Source organism: Aedes aegypti, chromosome 1, assembly GCF_002204515.2.
Source record: "Aedes aegypti strain LVP_AGWG chromosome 1, AaegL5.0 Primary Assembly, whole genome shotgun sequence".
NCBI classification, from domain to species: domain Eukaryota; kingdom Metazoa; phylum Arthropoda; class Insecta; order Diptera; family Culicidae; genus Aedes; species Aedes aegypti.
This window is the reverse complement of record NC_035107.1, coordinates 276,317,961-276,340,984: the sequence shown is the minus strand read 5'-3', so window position 1 is coordinate 276,340,984 and position 23,024 is coordinate 276,317,961. Positions and strand designations below refer to the sequence as shown.

The window sequence follows — 23,024 nt, the reverse complement described above, 5'->3', positions numbered from 1 at the left end:
GAAAATCTTCCAAGTTTCTGGGAGAGAAGCTTCCAAACTACTAGAAGATAAGCTTCCAAGCTAATGGGAGAGAAGCTTCCAAACTTCTGGGACAAAAGCTTTCAAGCTTCTGCGAGAAAAGCTTTCAAGCTTCTGGGAGAGATGCTTCTAAGCTTCTGGAAGAGCTGCTTGCAAGCTTCTGCAAGAGGAGCTTCCATGATTTTGCACGAGAAGCATCAAAGCTCATGAATTCGCTGAAAAACCCTGATTTGGAAGATTCCAGGCTTCTGGACTAGAGGCTCGTATAATTTTCCAACACAATGAGCTTCAATACTTACACATCTAATTTGTTAGTATTCGCTTGTATATCTATTATCTGTGAACTTCCAAAGTTGACCAAGCATGTGCGATTTTCTGATGCAATAGGCCAATGGGAAAACCCGGCACCTGTTTCCAGGATTCGATTTTCCATTACAAAATCAAGTAACGTTGTCTTTTCGTATGTATTTGTTTTTGGAAGTAGTCTCATCATGCGCATCTCCATATTAATATTGCTGGGAAATCCATTAGCAAATGGATTGGTCTACCGAGTCGAACAACACTAACCACATTTGTATCTTGTGATAACTCTCGTTACATGAACGGAACGGAACGGAATCGGATGTTGGTGCTGACCTTGTGCCCTGGTCCCTCGTGTGTTTGTCCGGGGATGGATCGGTTTTTGACTTGGGATTCAACACGCTCAACTTGCCGAATCGAAATGAAAACAAACTTACTACCGATTCCAACGACGATGATGACGATGATTATGATACTGCTGGCGACAAAACCCATCGTCTACTCCGGTGCTTCATTCCGTATATCTATTGTTGGACGATGCCGACGGAACACTCCAGAGGAGGAACAAGCAGTATAAATATTGGTCAGTATCTGGTGAGCCACTGGTGATGTGGTTGTCGGGACTTCACATACCGGAAAGTTATTTAACCGCATTAGTTCAGGTAAATTAAACAAACAGCATATAAATTATATACAGTACCTTCAGAATGGCAAATTGAGAGCGAAGTTGTGAGTGTGTGTGGGTGGTTGTATGTGTGCAAATACCGGCTGATGCTGGGTGTCTCCATCCAAGAGTCACGAGATGACGGTAGGGCTGCCTATTGAGTGACCCTTCGAAAGGACGACGACGGCTGGCGCGGAAAATGCTAAACACTGAACTTGGGACATACCGTGTTTACCACTTTGTTTGTGCTCTTTATCCAGGTGTGTATTCATGTATGTAAGCATGTATGCTCTAGCTTACCCTGTGGCTTGGCAAATTTACCTTGGCTCTCTATAACATGCCAATGACCATCCACTGCCCACCCACATGGTTCTTGGCCGCGATGGATAATTGTTTACACAGTGTCCGTTCCTGTGTTTGCCGCCACCGGTGTTGTATAGAATAGAGCAACAAAGTATCCCGGGGAGAACGGACATCGAAACTCAGCAGCGCGCGAACACCGTCATATAGTCCAGCCAGCAAGCAGTCTTGTTGTCGTCGTCCTCGTCGGCGGCGGCAGGATCTGCAAGGACCAGCAGCCACGATGCACTAAGGGGTATTTTGACTGTCTGGCTGGCCAAAAGCATTTTGAAGAAACTTGTGGCATTCTTAATGTTCTTGTGTCGATAAGCAACTAATTGAAAATGAACAAATAGTTATGGAAAGATTTACTTTCATTGTCGATTGTCCAAACTATTCGACAAAATTTAACTGTATGTAACAATTAGTCTCGCCAAATATTTCGATTATTGGTAGTAGAAAAAAATATATGAAATCAATATTTATTAATATCTTATCAATAGTCTATGAAGTTTTTAGCATCAAAGTTCCAAAGTTATGGTCAATTTCTTGGATTTTTTTAAATTAGCGAAATTTACGCTCTTTTACGAATCTAAATCGAGCAGCTATTCCAACAAATAATGAAAAACTTTGTATTCTGAGCTTCCTAGCCTAATAATTTGTGAAGTTTAAACACCACTGAGCTTTTTGTTTTGATTTATGCTCTTTGTGTCAACATTACATAAAACCATACCAAATATTTAATATATCTATTGCTTTGTCATCGGGACCCTAACGAAAGGCGAAAACACGAAAGGCGGAATCACGAAAGGCGGAAACTCAAAAGGCTGACTAACTAAGACGTGTAACAAAAGGCGGAAAATAACATAAGGCATAATCTAAAAAGGCGGAATCATTTTAAAACGATTTCAAAATGCTTACTTTAGCTTCCAAACAATAATTAGACTGAGCTGTTTAGGTTTCCAATCATATCAGCGTTTTCAAAATCACTAAGCGGACTTAGAATTTCTTTTCAAAAACGGTGTTTTTTGTTTTTCAATTTATATGTAGGTATTGGCCAATTAATACATGACAGGTATATACCGTCCAATGCCCTCCATTACGCTGCGGTGCCACTATAACCGAGAAATATTATCTCGCACCATGTTGATGTTAGGTGAAATAACCGTCGCCTGTTTCTATTTCTTTTATTTATTGTCGCCTGTTTCAGCCTTAGATTTGCGCTAAATTTTCGATAAATCTAGTCAATATTGTTGCTTTTTCTTCTGTTGCACTACGCCCCCACTGAGACACAGTCTGCTTCTCAGCTTAAAGTTCAATGAGCACCTCCATCGTTATTAACTGAGAGCTTTTTTTGTCAAAGTTGTCATTTTCGCATTCTTATATCGTGTAATTCTACGTCACTAGCCCGAAAGACACTTGCTCGAAAATAACATTAGCCCGAATGATGGACATAGTCTATTCTTTAAAAAAGAAATATCTAATACATTATCAGTGATTTGTCCTTCTTTTAATCATCGGCTATTCTTTCTGGACTTATCACCTTGAATATGTTTGGCGCCACAAGCCACTTAAGAGCCAGTTGAAATTGATTCTTCTTTGAAACATATACTGTTTTTTCCCCTAATATTGTTGCTAGTGATATTCAAGCTGATCATATTCGTGTTAATGTTATGGCACAGAAAAACAGACGTAACAGCTAGAACAATTACCCATTTGAAACTTTGTCTCGCAAATGTTACTGTCTAATGCTGAAAGTGCTGTGCTTGGCAAACCGAGAATCAGGTGGCAGTAGTGTGCAAAAGCGATACGAGCGCTAAGACTGGCCAATCGACCAACCATAAAATATTAGAATTGTGCACAATTTTGCTGTACGATGCACATAATTCGAATGTTCCGTCTGTTTGTCAGTGGTTATAGAATCCTCGCATTCCAAAATGCTTCATAGAAGTGCCTTTGTAGTTATTTTTCCCAATACGGTGCTATAATAGATTTACTACAAACGCCATAATTCGGACCATCGCATTGGCTCATGGAAACATCGAGTCATCGAACAGAAATGCTTTGGAGAGTTGCACAGAATACGAAACTATTAAGTCATATTCTTTACTAAATTTGATTTGTAAACATGTGACATCATTCCTATCGTAGCATTACCACCCGGACAACTAGATCATTTTTTACAAATTTGTTCGAGGTGGATAGGAATGACCTAGGGAAACAGTTATGTTATGTTATGTTATGTAACAGTTATGGCCATAGTGGTTCCCTATTTGGTCATATGATAAATTTCGAAATCATTCACATTTGGAATCTTTTTGAATGGTTTACCGTAACGACATATTTAATACCTTACGAGACACAAAAAATTATTCAAAATTTGAAAACAATTTTCTTAACACATATAGCGAAATAGGGAACCATTGCGTCCATCACTGGTACACCTACTCTATATCACCTTTTTATTATTGTACACCGTAAAAACCTGTTTGAGGGGACCATCATATTAACCATGAAATTTTAGTTTTGGTTTAAGTATGATATCATGAGTCGTTATAAAGTCATGGAACATCGACTCATGGAGGTTTCATTGTAAAAGCAAACCGCAGAATCACATAAGGCTAATTTAAATTTGGCGAACTTTTTGAACCAGCAGAGCAAACGGCCGGCCGGCTGGTTCAAAAAGTCCGCCAAATTTAAATTAGCCTTATGTGATTCCGCCTTTCGTGTTTCTGCCTTTCGTGATTCCGCCTTTTGTGCGTAGTCGCCTTTTGTTAATTCTGCCTTTCGAAATTCCGCCTTATGTGTTTCCGCCTTTCGTGTTTCTGCCTAACGTAGGACACCCTTGTCATCTGTCTGCATATTACGCATTATTTCTTTTTTACTTTTTTTTTTATTTTCTTTATTAGTATCATTCCAAACATTACATTCATTACTTATATCTAGATGTTCTGTGTTAGACAACACTATCATCCTAATTTGGTAAAAAAAATTAAGCTTTTATTAACATTTTGTTAACACCATATTACATTTCATTTGCCGTAGCAGTTCAGATTTTTTACAGGTGAGTTGATTACACCTGCTTATGAGAGGAAAAAAAACACACTTTCAATTTACTTAACTTAAATATATAACGCACTAATCGTGGCAATAGAAGATTGTAACGATTTTTGCCTGACATTATTATTTATTTTATTTGACATTTGTTCCAATGCTTCAACATTGGATATTCTATGTAACTCATTGGTACTATACTGCCGTGAATCGCAAATCAGTCCCATGTGTAAAAAGTAGACATTGAGAAAATGGGCTGTGAAGTTTCAAAACTCGTTTTCCATACGAATATTCAAAAAAATCCAGAGGATTCGAACATATTCAAATCTTTATGAAACTTTTACAATTTGGTTTTCACTACGATATCTTTCCGAGAAAAATATAAAGTTGATCGAAACACGATTCATTTTTGTGTTTCACGGTGCGAAAATCTGTAGTGGAACTGATATGCGGTTACTTTTCATTATGGGACAATTTGACTTGCTGTTTTATCCTAATTTATCTTACCAGTACAGCTGAAAGATTGGAAGATATGTTGAAAACTGAACTCAACTTAATTTTGACGAAAATGCAGATGGGACCGACTTGCGATTCATGTCAGTATACCAGGGAGGAAGCTTCAGAATCATTTTCAAAATTTTATTTTGAATTCTCTGCATATATTATGCATTATGTTTTCTCATTGGAAACTGGATTTATAGTTAGAAATCTGAAAAAATCTCGTATGAATTCAAAAAAAAAATCAGCCTTAATTTGCAATTTTCCAAACCCTTATTTTGAATTGACATATACTTGAATAAATAAAAAAAAACAATTGATTATGTGTCATAAACAGAACATTATTTCAAAATCTGAACGAATTTTAAAAATGACTTTTGGCCAGCTTTGTTCGCGAAATACCCCTTAGTGCGGCGCGAAGGACAAACATCGACTGCCGTCGTCCTGTCCTTGCTCCAGGGCGCGTGTGTCCAGTCCGTTCCAGCAGGTTGCTATCGCTATCGCAGTTGATTTTTGTATCGACTAATGGGAGCAAATTGCTGACTATTTTTCTTCATTTATGGTGTAATGTAGACACGGGTAAATTGAATCATTGCTGTTGATTGGGAAGAGCGTGGTCGGGCAATTGTGAGAATTGCGCTAGTGTTGTTATGATTTTCCTGGAGTTCTAGGGAATGGCATTGTTCCATGAATGGTTGACAATTAGTTTGTTAACGAGAACGCTAAGGGGTATGCTACGACTGCGGAATGTGGACTCTTCAGAGTATGGAACTAGTTATAGGGTTGTTATGACGATTTCTTTCAAATAACTAGTTGGGCGCCAAATGGCATAACGGCACATGAATGAAGCTGTATTTGGCGCCTAGCTTAGCCAGAGAGTCTGCATTCTTATTTCTTCTAATGGAGCAATGATAAGGGATCCAAAACTTTTGATGATATATGAGTGGTTTGTCAAGCACTCAGTTCACAGTACACTGTATGATAAATTGACTCTGACTGTCAGTCAGGCTCAAATATTGTAAAGCTTCTTAACAGCAACTTCGAGTGGTTTTCTAATGGATCTTACTACGAGAAAACGATACAAATCAAGGAAAATGACAAATGCTTTAACCAAAGAGGTATTAAAAGAATCCATCAGCGAGTGCATTACCCACGAATGTATTGTCATGAAATTAATCGGAAAATTCGTATTTTTGGCCCCATCTCAACCCCCACGTCGTGACGGTACTTTTGATATTCATAAAACTTTTTTTTTCTGAGTATGTATGAGCATATGGATGTGAGCACTTACGTTTACTTTCAACCATTCTGAAGCTACTGTAATCCTCAAAATATATTTTTTCGTCTTTCCCCTGAACAAGCAATTACTAATCACTGATCAATTCCCAGGTCGCCTGCCGCAAAAACAACTGGCCCCTGGACCGTTCCACCCTGTACACCGCGGTAACCCAGTATCTCAAGCAGGACGAGATTGAAGAACGGCCCGAAGCGGTAAATCAATTTGGTTTAATTTCTTCGCTTCCGCGCATTCGAACATTTTATTACATTTCTCCAACCACCACAGCACCTGAAGCAGCCGGGATGATTGCTAGCAATTCCCTCTCCCCCGTGGTAGAACACATTTTTCTCAATATCTCACCACCCTGGGTGTGCAAATACTTACTTTTTCTTACTGGTAGCTCTCATCAGACAGCTTCCGAAAGACGCCGTGCACCCGGTGGCCATTCCCGGTTTTCTTGCACTTCGCAAGAACCGGGATCGCAATTTGATTAGTGTGACAAGTTATCGCCTTTTTCCAATTCCGCAGTCTGGGGCGGGTATGGAGCTTCTTTGTGAGCTTCCGTACCGACTGTCATCATTACTTCTCATCGATCGCCCAAAGGGGTAATGTCTTCTTCGTTAGAGGTGCACGCGCGCACTACCAATAAAGCACAGCCAAACGGACGTTACACTGAAGAGATTTTCACTTTAAATTCGATATGTTTCAAACCTCACCATCCGAGGCGCACGTAGTAATACGTGCAACATGCGCACCAGATGATGAAAATGTGAATTGGGTGATGGAATTTGTTCTCAGTGTAACGTCTGTTTGTCTGTGAAAAAACGTGAATGTGCCAACTGGTGCGGGTGTAAAAAATCGAGGAAGAACTCAATCGCCATGCATCGTCCGACACTCGGATCCGACCGATACAAACGTCTCGTTATTTTTTTTGCTCCTCGATTACCAACACCCATTGCAAACAAATTGGATTAAATCTCTTGGGATATTGTGCACGAGCTACAACTGAAGGACTTCGCCTGCGTAGCCTGCGGTGCGAAAGACATTTTTCTCACTATCAGTCTCCACCGAGGTGTCAATCAAGGAAGATGAGAGAACTTGGTGCATGGTCCGCGATGGTAGCGTAGTGATATGTAGTGATCATTGTATAGTAGGGTGGCCCATAATGCGTGGTATACACCTGATGTGTAGTATATATCCACTTCGTAAGTACTGTGCAAAAGGATTGGACAAGTAATGGCCAAGAAATACTTCAGCTGTCCAAATTACTTGAGCTGTATCCAGTTGACAAGTAGATCGAATTTTTGTAACGTTTCATAACGCCTGCCGTGCAAATCAAATGGAGCTGTTATTTTTCCGTACGGAAGAATGTTCCGCTCAATTATTCCGCAAGGAAAATAGTGACAGTTTGCTCATACTGGATCGACTGTCAAAATTACTTTGGTAATTAGCAAAAAATTGTACTTGACCGCTCTACTTAGGATGTGGATACCAGGCTTAATCCAGTATGAGCGAAGTGTCACTTTTACTTGCGGAATAATTGAGTGGCACATTTTTCCGTACGGAAAAGTGACAGCTCCATTTAATTTGTACGGCAGGCGTTTTGAAACGTTACAAAAATTCGCTCTTTTTATAAATTGTTTATAAAAATAGGCATGCAAATCATATTGATTGATTTTGTTGTATCTACCGGATAATTCTTTCTAAATTTTGATAATCGAATTTTTTGAAACGATTCTTCAGTATATTAGAAAACAATTTCATTTTATTTATGATTACATGCTATTGAATCACTATTCACAAAATTCTTTGCTAAGAATTGTTTAGCTCGGTCAATATCATTCTCTCAAAAAATGGCGTTAAGGCTTTTTTTTTCGGTAATTTTTACTAGTACTAAACAATACTGCTAAACTCGATTGTTTCGTGGCACTGACTTGATGGGGCATGTGGGGGAGTTCCAATCATCATTCATAGACGTATAAAACATCAACTGTTTTCATCATTTGAAACTAAAGTTTTTGAAACTTTAGGTGTTTCTGTTGAAACACAGCTTGGTAAATATACTTCCATAGCTGCCTATTTGCCTTCTCAATGCTCTGGACAGCAAGTTAATTTGCTCCAAACTGACTTGCGAAAATTGACTCTCAATAAGTCAAAAAAATTTGTGATTGGTGACTTTAATGCCAAACATCGGTCATGGAATAATTCTCAAAGTAATTCCAACGGCAGAATTTTATTTTATGAGTACTCTTCAGGATATTCCTCAATTCAATACCTTGATAGCCCTACATGTTTTTCCTCCTCTAGAAATCCATCTACGATTGACTTGGTCTTAACCGACTCTAGTCATCTTTGTAGCCAATTAGTTACTCATGCTGATTTTGATTCTGATCATGTCCCTGTTACATACGGAAAAGTGACAGCTCCATTTGATTTGTACGGCAGGCGTTACTGACGTTATGAAATCAGCTCTACTTCTGAGCAGCGTACAGCTCAAGTATTTTGGGAAGCGGAATCATTGACCGTTTCTTGTCCTATCCTCTTGGACAGTACTTATAATCAGCGTACCAGCCATAATGATCAAACCACAATAATTTTAGGTTACACCCCCAATGTTTATCATTGGAACCCCTAGAAACTACTGTGAACCTTCGAGCGCATAGAGCTCTAAGCCCATGGTCTTCTTTTTCTGTTATTGCTGAGCTTTTTTTCTTATTCCATTCAGTGGTTAAATCTTCTTCCATGTTCCTGTGGAGCAAGCGATGTAATCAAGGTCAATCGAGTCCGGTTCACGTTGAGCGAGTGCGAAAAGATATTCGAGTTCAATCAAGAATGGATTCCCAACTAGTTAGCTCGTTTCATGCCTACACATTTCTCGATTACTTTTGCAAATCGACGTAAGTAACTTTCACATGCTTTTGAGAAAATTAATTAAGAAGAATCACAACCTGTCTTCTAAAACTGTTTTAAAATGAACCAACTTTTTAACATTTTTTCGCCGTGTACATCGCTGAAATTTTGCATACAATCAGCTCGCGTTCAAAAACTATTTAGTTTCTATTATTTCCCACAAAATATTTAACAAAATGATAAGTCGTTTCATTCGGTTACTTTCAACGTTTTTGTATCAGTATAAAATCGGCTCAAGTAGTGTTTTGTTTTGATTCGTGGTTAAGTCACTTTGTTTCTCCATACAACGGAGCAGTGAAAGTAGCGGTTGGGTTGCGAAAGTTTAAATTCTTACTTACGTCGTTTTGTAATTCCGCAATTAAACGTTCTAAAAGCGAACAATCTTGTTGGGTAAGAGCGGAACGTGTGGAATTTCGTCTGCGAAACACGTAGGACCTATAAAGTAAGTTTGTTCACTTTTTTGACTTGAGACTATTTGAATAAGTTTTCGAGTAGAAACCAAAAAACCGAAAAAACCGAATTTAGTACTATACCATTCAATTCCACTAGAGTGAATGGTATAGTACTAAATTCGGTTTTTTCATCTACTTATAGGTATTTTACTAAACAGCTCAAAGATTTATTATCAAGTTTTCGAAATTTGTATTTTATCAAACAACTATGAATGGGTTATCATTTCAAATGTCGGCATAATCTCTTATTCTGTTTTAAATAATTTTAATATATATATATATATATATATATATATATATATATATATATATATATATATATATATATATATATATATATATATATATATATATATATATATATACCTTTCTTGTTTCGTCATTACTAAGAATCAGACATCATGTATACGCGCTTCATATCAAGAGCTTGAGATCAGCTTGCCATGAGCGCACAAAAATATTCGCGCGCTTGAGCACGTGTTATGGTGAGACACATTTTTTTAGATCTCATGTAACAATGTACTAGCTCAAACGATCACATCTGCACTGGCTCATGCTCCGTCTCATGAGAAAATCTCAATGTGACAGTGCATTTGAGCCTCGCAGGCGAAGGTTTCAGAAGCAAGGAAAAGGTATTAAACTGTCCGTAGGCAGTTTGAAAGGACTGACGTGGTTCAACGCGGCTGAGGTTCTAGCATTTGAATTCAAAAACTTGTGCTGGCCACCGAAGAAGCATAGGCATAGACCGAAGTCGTATGCTTCTGTGGGGTTACGGTACTAGGCAAACATAACTGTATAAAAGTACTCCTAGTAAGCGCATGTGACGAGCCTCACGAGATGTCTCATGAGACTCGCTCACTAAGATATATTTTGTACGTATCCGCATCTCGTATCTCACATAATCTGTGAGCTGCGTTAAGCAATATCGCATGGCAAACTAGCTCATTTAGGTATACATGAGAAACACGACACTCTGCTAAGAATAACCTTTGAATAGTTCGACATTATGAATGTCGGCGTACTATACACTGAGGCAAAAATCTCGCATGATTTTCATAAGATCACACTAATGAAAGCATTTTTTATTATTTTTTTGTCGGTTCATAATACACTTGTGTATTTCATACGACGAGATTGAGATTTATAAGACTAGTGTAATTATTCCATAACTTCAATTGTCAATGTCATAAGAACGCTTATGAATTCCATTGATCATCATTGTGAAAAACCACGTGAGACAAATTTTCTCGGTACAGGCATTTCACTATCAGAAATTCAATATGGCTTCCGAACTTGACGTGTTTGACTTGTCGCTGTCTGTCTCCGTTTTAAATGCATCAAAGGGTAAATATTTCCTATTTATCATAATTTACGCTGTAACTGACACTTTCTTTCCATCAGGTTGTGAAATTGGATCCGAACAAAGATTTTTGTATGAAAATTTCAAACAATTTGTATGACGCTTAAGAAATCATAAGCCCCCCTCATCCCTTTATGGATGCCCCTAACGTAAACCTCCACCAATTGAAGCGTTCTTCACAATTTTTCTCAATATTTTTTCTCTGCTATGATATACTGCTTCGCGTTAAAATAGGTTAGCCAACTCAAGAAATTCGAATTGTCATCCACTTTGTCGTATCGCAACTCGATTCTTATGCTTACAGTTGAAAGCTTTAATCGAATTGCGGCGTGACAAAATGGACGAAAATTTGATTTTTGCAAGTTGGTTAACCTATTTATCAACGCGAATTAGTATAATTCATTCATTGAAATTTAAAATCTAAAGCTCAAATTACACAAGACAGTCTTATGGAATCAAGATTGGATTAGAACGTAATTCATAAGTACTCGGATTTTGTTATCATGTCGATGCTGGTACATAAGATCATCTTACGAAATTCCTTCGAGGTGTATTATGGAAACAGCATCTGCCGAAAATCATACGATGGTCTTATGAATTTCAAAGATTTTTCTTGTGTCGTAATTCCATAAGCAAATCTTATGACAGTATTACGTCCGGTTTCCTCAGTGTAGGATTACATGTTCTTAGAGATATTCTATAGTTTTTTATAGTAAATTTTCATGACTATTTCACTTATTTACATCGAACTGAATTAATTAGGGGTTTTGAACTTATTTTTACAAACTTCTATCAGTATCGTTTTTGTATTTCAAACAAACTGTGGAGGGTTCGTCACTACAAGTGTCGGCATAAACCCTTATTCTTATTGAATTTAATTTGGTTATACATTGTTTTCCTTTTCTTGTCATTACTAAGCATAACCTATGAATGGTTCGACGTTCTGAATGTCGACGTATTTTCTTAATCTTCTATAATAATATATATTTTTACCGCGAGACAACATTCGAAAATAATTTTAAGTAAATGTCGTATTTTTACTCCTTATCCATAGATAGCATCACCGACCAAAGGTGACTCCCAGATCTTAACCCTTCGTCACTAATAAACACCCTTCCCGTGGTGATTGTGGAGATGCAGAGGTATTCTCGGTCTCTAGAAGCACCAATCATTACACCCTAACATTCCTTCCCCATCCCAACTGACTGCAAGGACTTGGCCGGCGCCGTTATTGATCAATAATATGAGATCCACTAAAATTGTACTTCGAGAGTAAGCGGAAACTTCCATCCCTTATTCATTTGGATCGAAGTGCAATTCTTACCAGTTCCGATCAGTTGACCAGTTGGCATGTACAGTCTATGCTATGCTATGCTATTTCACTCTGTGTGTACATCAATCATGCGCACATGAACATCTCAGCAAAACAATATTCATTAGAAATAACTAGTCTTGTATTGATATGTATCAGCATCTTTGGAAAAACTGCTCCGCTGACTGACGTTTGTAATAATAGTTTATTTTGATTACAATACTTTTCACTTTTCTGTCATGCTGCATTCGACGCATCGTAACGGCGGAATCTGGGCTGCATAAGACGTTGATATTTTTTCCTCTTCGCGAGTCTCTCTCAACTCTCATTCTAGCTTCGAGCTCCTCCTGGTCAGCTGCACCATCCTCGGCTTGGTCAACTACACCTTATTCCAAGCTCCTCGTTGCTATCGAGTTTCTCCAGCTTCGTCCTTCTGTCAATCAGTACCCGCCACCTCGTTCTCAGCAACTTGGCCTTCAACTCTTAGGCACCTCGTCCAAGCTACATCCCATCCAGACTCAAAACACGAGGCTCCAACCACAGTTCACTGACTGATATTGCTATTATGTCAGCACCTCTCTTTTATTATATATCTGGGTTTACTATTTACAATCTATTTCGCTTACCTCTACAATTGTTACCCAAAGACAGATGGGGTTGGTGGTCTGATGGCTACCGCTTCTGCTTCATATGCAGAAGGTCATGGGTTCAATCCCAGGCCCGTCCCTTTCCTCGTACTTTGTAGTTGTATATATCTCACTTGCTACTATCTTCCATTCTGAATATATCACACTCAAACTATTCGTTCATAGCAAACGCTAGAACCAGAGACGGACAAGAAACCGTTTCCCTAACGCTTCCTACTTCCACGCGCACGCCTTTCTTACGCCTGACACATAGGCAGTCTGCTAACCACAAAAAAAAGCAAACCTCTCTACCACGCCTTTCCACCAATCCATACACTCCCGCATGAACTGGCGTAGATGCAGAGGAATATACGGTCTACGTGGAAGCCAGTTCAATGCATCATCAATTCCTCCGCCTTCCCCTCATTGGTCTGCATTCTGACGTGGCAGGTGCCATTGTTGCCTAAAAATAGAAGATCACCAGCACCTGGGAGGGAGGCACCGATACTACACACATTATGCGTATTTGAATACTTTATATTCAATCAGAATAAAAGGTGCTATCGTGACATTACTATTGAATAGGCATGAATAGCTTATCAATCGATTTTTTGTCATATTTGATGAAATGCAAAAATATGTTTTGATCAATTACGCGCTTTTCCATGTTTGTCCGTTGTTTAAGATTTGGGCTCACAGTGACAGTTCGTGACAGCAGAATCTCGGCTCACTAGGACGTACAGAAATTTCGTATCGGTTTCTCCCTCCCAGACCAGCACTTATACACTGAGGATGCCTGTTAGTCCCAAGCAGTCATTCGGTTGGTTCCTTGTGTAAGTGCAGCTGATCCAGGCTTGATAGAAACTCCTCTGCGATGCAAAGAGGAGGCGATTTTGCCATTTTTCTGAGGAGAAAAAAAAACTCAAAATTTTCAACACAGATCCTCAAGCGATTCGAGTGAGAGTGCAGAAAAATGCGAGGATTTTTTCAGACACTCTCTCTCTCTCGTTGCGATGCTCACCATCACTCACACTTCAAACGAACTCTCGAGTCTGCCGCCCGAACAGACAGTCCTCGGGGAGTTGTGAGTGCACCCTTTTTTGATGGAATTTAACTCGGCTTTTTTTGTGCTGCATCTTCCTCGCTCATTTTTCGTTGCCTCGCTGCTTAGCATTTTTTGGCTCCCTCGCAAAGAGGCACTGGCAGCACGCTGCTCTAGAGTATGTCACCGAACTCTGATGATGTTGAGGAGAATTATCAAGCCTGAGCTGATCTGGCGATACTGGAGTAGCATCCACGGGCGGCCAATCAAGCTCAAGCTCAAGCTCAAGCTCTACAATTGTTACCCAAAGGCATTTCCGCTGCAGGGTATGTGGTGTACTTCCTCTCCAACAATTTGTATATTATTCCCACAGGACTTTTGAAGGTGTTCCACAGAATTCCAATTCCCACAGGATTCTCAAGGAATATCAACCGGATTCCCACTTTAATTCCATCAAAATTTTCCTAGGAATCTCAAAAAAACACATGGGATTCTCATAGAATTCTCACAATTCCCACACTATTTCACACAACAGTTCCAAGATCCACACATTAACTACAACAAACCACACCGCAATCCCAATATCCACATAAGAAGCCTAGGATCCACAATGTAGTAATACAATCTGCACTAGATTCTCAAGATCCGCACTGAAGCCCTAGGATCTTAGATTCCCAGAATCCATACTGAAATCCAAGAATCCTTAATAGAATCCAAAAATCCACACCGGAATCGCAGAACTCACACTAGAATCCCATGATCCACACTGGAATCACAGTATCCCTATTGGAATCCCAGGATCCACACTGAAATATCAGACTTTTCACTGGAAACCCAGAATCCACACTGGAATCCCAGGATCTACTTTAGAAACCCAAGATCCACAATAAAATACCAATCGATACTAAAATGCAAATTGATACTGGAATCCCAAGATCAACTTTGAAATCCCAGCATCCACACTGGAATTGCAGGATCCACACTTGAATCCTAGGATCCACACTGGAGTTCCAGGATCCACACTAGAGTCCTAGGATCTGCAATTGATCTCCATTATCCACACTAGAATCCCAGTATCCACACTGGAAATCCAGGATCCATACTGGAATCCAAGGATTTATACTGCAATCCAAGGATCCACACTGGAAACTGAAAATCCTCACTGGTATTGCAATATCCACACTGATATCATAGCATTCACCAGAAGTCCAAGGATGCTCACTATAAATCCAAGAATTCACACTGGAATCCTAGGATTTACCTTGGAAACTAAGAAGATATGTTCCAATTCCAGGATCTGTACAGAAATCGCAAGATCCATAATGGAATTCCAAAATCCACACTAGAATCTCAAGGTCCGCACTGAAATCCCAGGATCCTCACTGGAGTTCCAGGATACACACTGGAGAACTACGATTCACAATGGATTTCAAGTATCCACAAAGAATTTCCAGTATCCACCCTGCAATCCTAAGACCCACACTGGAAAACCAGAATCCATATTGGTTTTCTAAAACTCATATTTAAATTTTCCACACTGGAATCCAAGCATTCATGCTGGAACCTCAACATCTACACTGAAATCTCAAGATCAATACTGAAATCCCAGAATCCATACGGGAATACCGGGGTCCATACTGAAATCCTAGGACCCACGCTAAAATTCGAGAATCCACAGTAGGATTCCACGATCAACGCTACAAGTTTAAGATCCATACTGGAACACCAGGACCCAAAATGTAACACCTGGATCCTCAGAATCCTCACTGGAATCCCAACATCCACACTGGAATCCTTGAAACCACTCTGGATATCCAGGATCCATACTATTCTTGGATCCACACTTGAATATCAGTATCCACATTGGAATCTAAGAATCTACACTGGAATCTCCGCATTCATACTAGTATCCCAGGTTCCATACTGAAATCCCAGGAAGCACACTGGAATACCAGATTTTACCCAGGAATACGAGGATTCACATTGGAATCCCAGAATCCACACTGGAATATCAGGATCCACACGGGAATCTGAGGATCCTGAAAATCTAGGACCGCTGCCAAAATTCACTGGAATCCTGAGATACTCATTAGTATTAAGGAGGATTAGAGTGAAGAGTTGGCGGATTTTGCTCAAATTTTAACAGTATCTTCTCTGGGTCCAAGTGAGCAAATTTGATGAATTTAACTTACTGCCCCGTCGTCCTTAGCCGAGTGGTTAAAGTCCGCGGTTACCAAGCAAAGCTATGCTGAAGGTGTCTGGGTTCGATTCCCGTCGGTCCAGGATCTTTTTGTAATGAAAATTTCCTTGACTTTTCAGGGCATAAAGTAGTATCATCGTACTTGCCACACATTATACATGCGATAATGGCTACTTTGGCAAAGAAAACTCTCAGTTAATAACTGTGGAAGTGCTCATTGAACTCTAAGCTGAGAAGCTGGCTCTGTCCCAGAGAGGACGTGATGCCACGAAGAAAAGTTTACGATTTTTACAGTGGATTTCTAATGTAAAAATGGGCCACCTTATTGCACAATATGTTCCTTCAGTCAGTGGCATCGATTGCACAAGGGAGAAAGGTTGTAATAAATACCAAGATGCGCTCTGCATCCGGGTTGTCCGTATCGCAGTTGCAAGGGGTTTTGGGAACAAGATGAACGGGAACTCCTTGCCCACCTATCAGCCAATCGTCGTCATGTTCAATTTGTTACGGTTTGCGTTGCAGTCGCACTTTGTCGTCTTCAGCTACACGAAGATTAGGATAGTGAGTAGTGTGTGGTCTTCCGATTCCATGGCATGCTCTTGCAGGGTGAGCGATGGAATCAAGACCAATCGTTTTCGGTCCGCGTGGCGCGAGTGCGAAAAGAGATCCGCGTTAGTAGTGTGTGGTCTTCCGATTCCATGGCAAGCTCCTGCAGGGCGAGCGACGGAATCAAGACCAATTGTTTTCGGTCCGCGTGGCGCGAGTGCGAAAAAATATTCGCGTTAGTAGTGTGTGGTCTTCCGATTCCATGGCAAGCTCCTGCAGGGCGAGCGACGGAATCAAGACCAATTGTTTTCGGTCCGCGTGGCGCGAGTGCGAAAAGAGATTCGCGTTAGTAGTGTGTGGTCTTCCGATTCCATGGCATGCTCTTGCAGGGTGAGCGATGGAATCAAGACCAATCGTTTTCGGTCCGCGTGGCGCGAGTGCGAAAAGAGATCCGCGTTAGTAGTGTGTGGTCTTCCGATTCCATGGCAAGCTCCTGCAGGGCGAGCGACGGAATCAAGACCAATTGTTTTCGGTCCGCGTGGCGCGAGTGCGAAAAAATATTCGCGTTAGTAGTGTGTGGTCTTCCGATTCCATGGCATGCTCTTGCAGGGTGAGCGATGGAATCAAGACCAATCGTTTTCGGTCCGCGTGGCGCGAGTGCGAAAAGAGATCCGCGTTAGTAGTGTGTGGTCTTCCGATTCCATGGCAAGCTCCTGCAGGGCGAGCGATGGAATCAAGACCAATCGTTTTCGGTCCGCGTGGCGCGAGTGCGAAAAGAGATCCGCGTTAGTAGTGTGTGGTCTTCCGATTCCATGGCAAGCTCCTGCAGGGCGAGCGACGGAATCAAGACCAATTGTTTTCGGTCCGCGTGGCGCGAGTGCGAAAAAATATTCGCGTTAGTAGTGTGTGGTCTTCCGATTCCATGGCATGCTCTTGCAGGGTGAGCGATGGAATCAAGACCAATCGTTTTCGGTCCGCGTGGCGCGAGTGCGAAAAGAGATCCGCGTTAGTAGTGTGTGGTCTTCCGATTCCATGGCAAGCTCCTGCAGGGCGAGCGACGGAATCAAGACCAATCGTTTTCGGTCCGCGTGGCGCGAGTGCGAAAAAAATATTCGCGTTTCTCAGTTAGTATGTATGCTTCAAATAAAGCTGAAAATTGTGGCTGCTTAATCAAGGATGAAGGATCAATTGGTGAGCTCGTTTCATGCTTTTTTAATCTATAAAATATGTATGACCGCACATTCAATCGTTACAACGGTGGGACATAAATATGATTATTCAACAAACTATGAATGGTTCGTCACTGTAAGTGTCGGCATAAACTCTAATTCATATTTTTATGCATAAAATCCTTCCTTTTACCTTTATTTTTATTAAAAAAGGCTTTGAATGGTTTGGTCTGTTTGTCTGTGCTAGAAGTATAGACTTGCAAAACGTTAATTTTATTCAAAACACTTTGAATGGTTCGCCACTGTAAGTGTCGGCATAAGAATATTATGTGATGATCCAGCCAATCGATTTATATTTTTTAATTTGAGTAAAATATTGTTACACATGCTTTCGTCATAACAGCTGTAGGAATGTTGCTTTTACCTATTTGTTCAACAAACTTTGAATGGTTCGTCACTTCATGTAACGACATTATTTACTCCTATTTTAAAATTTTCCATGTCAATTGAATATATTATATTCCTAAGCATGTAAACAAATAATCGTTTATCATGGTCTAATCGCTTATCAAAGTGAATCCTGTGACCCAACGATCCTCCCCATTAACAACCATCCCTCCCAGTAACCTTTGTGGAGATGCAGAGGTAAACACGGTCTCCAAATAGCAAAGGTTACACACTAACATTCCTTCCCTCAACCCCACCTGACTGCAAGGACGTGGCCGGCGCCGTTATTGACCATGAATGAATAGAGGCACTGAATTATGCACACTGAAGAAGATTATGGCCAATCCCAGCCGAACTTCTAGTTGATTCTTTGTGCATCTTCACTGACTTTGGTCAATCACGGAATAGCAACCATTGATATGTGTAGTCAGTCTAAGCTAAGCTAAGCTAAGCAGCTACACGAAGATTAGGATAGCATCGATTGCGCAATCAACATCAGTCACCTTGCGTCTCCATCACTTGCATATCGATTCTATCTTCGCTTTTTGTGCAATGGGTGTTAGAAATTGCATATCACTAGGCGTTTTAACACCCATTAAATCGAATTTCGTCTTTTTCTAACATTTGAATTCGCTCTAACGAAGGTACCGTGCTGCAATCTGGAAAGAGTTTACTCTATGCGTGAAGCTTCGAAAATTTAACTTGGCAAGGTATAGTGGTTATCACGCCCAATGGTATGGGTGCCCTAGTGTAGATGTAGTTGTGAACCTTAGAGGAAAACAATATGCACTCAGTCTCCAAAAACACCCAGAAACCGGGTGTAGATTTTTCAAATTGGGTAATATTTCCATAGGCATTTTTATGAGTCTGGAAAGCGTGTGCAAGTTTCTTTGAGGAAAACAAAAACAAACTGTGTATGGCGAGCGTATGCTAGTCACTAAGCTCTATACTGCCGTGAATCGCAAGTCAGTCCCATCTGCATTTTCGTCAAAATTGAGTTGAGTTCAGTTTTCACCATATCTTCCAAGGCTCTTTCAGTTGTACTAATGAGAAACTATGATTTGTTCGAAAAATTAGGAAAAAAATAGTCAGATTGTCCCATAATGAAAAGTAATTGTCAAATTGTCCCATAATGAAAAGTAATCGCATGTCAGTCCCACTACGGATTTCCGCACCGTGTAACACAAAAATGAACCGTATTTTGATCATCTTTATATTTTTCTCGGAAAGATATCGTAGGGAAAAGCAAATTGTGAAAGTTTCATTAAGATTTGAACATGCTCCAATCCTCTGGAATTTTTTGAATATTTGTATGGAAAACGAATTTCGAAGCTTCAAAGGCCATTTTCTCAATGCCTACTTTTTGCAGATGGGACTGACTTGCGATTCACGGCAGTATAGGAAGTGAAATTTCAAATGCTTATATAAAATTAATTACAATAGCTATTTAAATTCTTTTCAGTACATGTTGATAGACTATTGATGGGCTACATTATGGACACATTATTTTGATTTTTTTATTTTTTCCTCAATATTCTGCGGATTCTATAGCTTATCATAAATCTAACCCCGTACACTTAACAGAATTAAATTAAATTTAGTTTTGAATTTGTTAGAAGCATTTAAAATGGACTTCCTATGCTTTGCCATGTAAAGAAATTGGAGCTTCACGCATGAGCCTATGCATGCTATAAAACGTTTGACTTTTACTGTGCGCCCTGTTTTCAAGTTGCCCGTGAGAGAAAGCGAGACAGCACCAATACACGGCGCACAGTAAAAGTCAAGAGAACAAAAGAATTTATGGCACGTACAGAGGCTCATAGGGTCAACTGTGATAATTGCCTCCGTCAACGCGAATAAACAACGATGTCCGCGAATCATCTAACTTTCAACAATTCAAATAACAAAACACGCATGTAGAACAAACATTCATCCGGCTGCTTCAGTGTCTCCAGTTGCCAAACAACTGTGACAAAAGGGCCATTTTTCCGCTCGTTCCAAATGCATACGGGAGCGACAAATTTCATTTTATTTTACTTGCATCGTACACACAATTTGTCTTATATTTGTCTTTCCGTTTCCATTTTCCTCCATCGACGCAATTCGCTGCGCGGCCCTCCCGCATCTCCTCCTACACCTTGGGCCGGGATGATCCGGAAATGCTGATAAATGCAGGGCTGCTACGTGACCGGGCTCTATCTGGAGGGAGCCCGCTGGGATCCGGCCAATCGTTGTCTGGCACGTTCGACTCCGAAGGTGCTGGTGGAACCGTTGCCGGTGCTGTCCGTCGTGCCGATCGAGGTGCACCGTCTCAAGCTGCAAGTAAGTTTTATTGTAGTTGTTTTGTGTTTGAATAGGTTGCTTTCTTTCCTGTTGGTAAACATTCATATGGCTTTGGGACGCTTCCATCAGGACGCGTACGTGTCCCCGGGACCATGCTCGATTATTTGATTACGATCTGTTCTAGTTTGTGTTTTATTGTGCATTTGTTGCCGTTGAGGCCCCTCAGGCCTGCTGGATAGGGTGATATATTTTTAAGGAATTAGAGTTTCCGTATTCTTCAAAGCTCTGAAGATATCATATGATATCCAGTGCCGTAGCGTGCGGTTGGCCAGGTTGGCACCCGCCAAGGGCGCCAGCCTTAAGGGGGCGCCAACACGCGTGACACAAATGGTAAAGTTTGAAAATACATATTGAATTCAAACACAATCTCTATGAATCACAATATGGATCCTGAAAGAAATTTTCATGAAATACTGAGCATGAATCTAACATAGTATTTGACTGGATTCAACCAAAAAATTGTCGAGATTCTCAAATAATCATGGTCTTCTATATAAACTATGTGTGGTTATGATAGAACGCTTTGCGGTTCACCGACACTTTTGAACTTTTTAAACCATCTTGATGACATATTCAATCCAGGGTGTGGTTTTCTAAGAATTTAACTCCGGCCAAATCCGCACAGCATTCTGCGAATTATTCTTCCCAAATCAGTGGTACATTTTTAATAACACTTAAAAATATTGTACGCTAGCTGATAGCCATTTGATTTTACAAAAAAATGGAATCAGTAGGATTGATATACTCATTTTTGGTTTTCAGAAAGCTATAGATGACGTATCCCATTCCTTGAAAATTCATTTAAAATTACTTTTTTAAATGATACTTTATGAAAATGTCTTGGCCAAGACAACGTGAATTGAAAAAAAATTTTTTTAGCACTAATTTTTTTTTATGAAAAATGATTTTTTTTATTTACGTTTTTAACACTTCAGTAGTCGTGCTGTTGTATTTTGTACAACACTGTTAAGAAAAGCTCGCAAGCCTTATACGGCAGCAGTGTGGTGAAAAGTGTAACACATAAGCGTATGGCTTTGGTTTTTTTTCAAGGTTGTACTATTAGTGTCATATGATATAAATATCGGATAAAGAAGCTTTTATTTTTTTTAATCAATATTTTTAAAATGTTTAGAAGAATTTTTCTTCAAATAAACATTTTACTAAAATTGGCACCAAAAAATTGTTAGAACACCGATTTTTCATATTTGTTTTTTATTATATAAATTGTAATATTCTTGGGAATTTTTCAAATAACATTTAGGATAAATAGCAAAATATAGCATAGACTAAAAACACTCCAATTATTGCACATCCATAAGGAATACACGGGTTGTTCAATAATTGGCACGTTTTTAGTCTGTGCAATAGTTGGCAATCTGCCCTAATAGATAAAAGAATTTGCGTTTTGTCCTGCAGGAATTAACTCAATAATCAAATATGTTCTAAATTTCTAGCATCCTACGATTCTTTTCTAATGAATTCTAATGATATAGTTCACGTTAACTCTCACCATGTTAAATGGATGTGTACAGTTTTGATTGAGAGGCGCTTAAATGGAAGTTCGCCAAGGGCGCCATGAACCCACGCTACGGCTCTGATGATATCATGCAATTTTTAAAGTTTTGTTTGTGACCTTTTCCAAAAATACAATATTAGCATATCTACTGCTGGTTACTGTTTTTAAATGTAGCACAAGTTTCAGTCACGTGGTTTAACAAGATGCAAAACAGACCTTTGCTAATCCATCGTTTGCTTCATTTTCAGAATACCTTCCGGACACCGGTCTACACTACCTCGGAAAGGCGGAACGCGATGGGGGTTGGTCTTGTTTTCGAAGCAGATCTGTTCACCGAGGAGCATTCCAGCCACTGGGTCTTGCAGGGTGTTTGCTTGATCATGAATACCGACTGAACGACCGACGAGTGATCTATTTATGGATATTGATAAGCGTTGTTGTACTTTAAAAAAAAAAACCGTTTATTTTGTTGGAATAAAATGATTGAAAATATGTTGTGCTTTTTTAATTATTCGAACCTTCTGATCAGAATCCTAAAATTATCTTATAAGTAGATTTCTACTTTTTGATTCTCTTTAATGCCTAAGTAAAAATAGAGCAAATGTTAAATTTTAAAGAGCAGATCTAACACGTTTTTTTTTTTAAATGCAGTTTTCGTCTTTCAAACCGAAAAATCGAAGAAAGTGAAAACACACAGCTGCTTTATTTCGAAAACAAAAGAGCAGTGTGTCTTTATTTTTTCTCTTTGTCGATTTCAAAAGAGAAAACTGCTATTTTTTGTTTTGACATTTGCACTATTCCCTAGCAACCAATAGTTCGTATTTTACTTGAGATGTGAAATCAGAAGTTCAAAATAGGTTCAAATATAGTTACATGGAACTTTATTGCTAATTACAAGGATAACGATTTTACAATCAGAACTTATTTCTCTAAAACGTACTGCAAATAT

General features: G+C 39.6%; 1 protein-coding gene across 1 annotated transcript in view; it reads left to right on the top strand.

Annotated features, from left to right (window-relative positions):
- LOC110674134 (dynein heavy chain 10, axonemal) overlaps window positions 1–22,567 on the top strand; it is a 363,130-nt gene extending 340,563 nt beyond the window's left edge. The window contains exons 69-72 of the mRNA XM_021837893.1: window positions 876–980; window positions 6,263–6,364; window positions 20,392–20,538; window positions 22,324–22,567. Coding sequence (XP_021693585.1) covers window positions 876–980; window positions 6,263–6,364; window positions 20,392–20,538; window positions 22,324–22,470 — 501 coding nt within the window. The 3' untranslated portion in view covers window positions 22,471–22,567. The remainder of the gene's footprint in view (window positions 1–875; window positions 981–6,262; window positions 6,365–20,391; window positions 20,539–22,323) is intronic.
- Window positions 22,568–23,024: the final 457 nt, after the last annotated feature.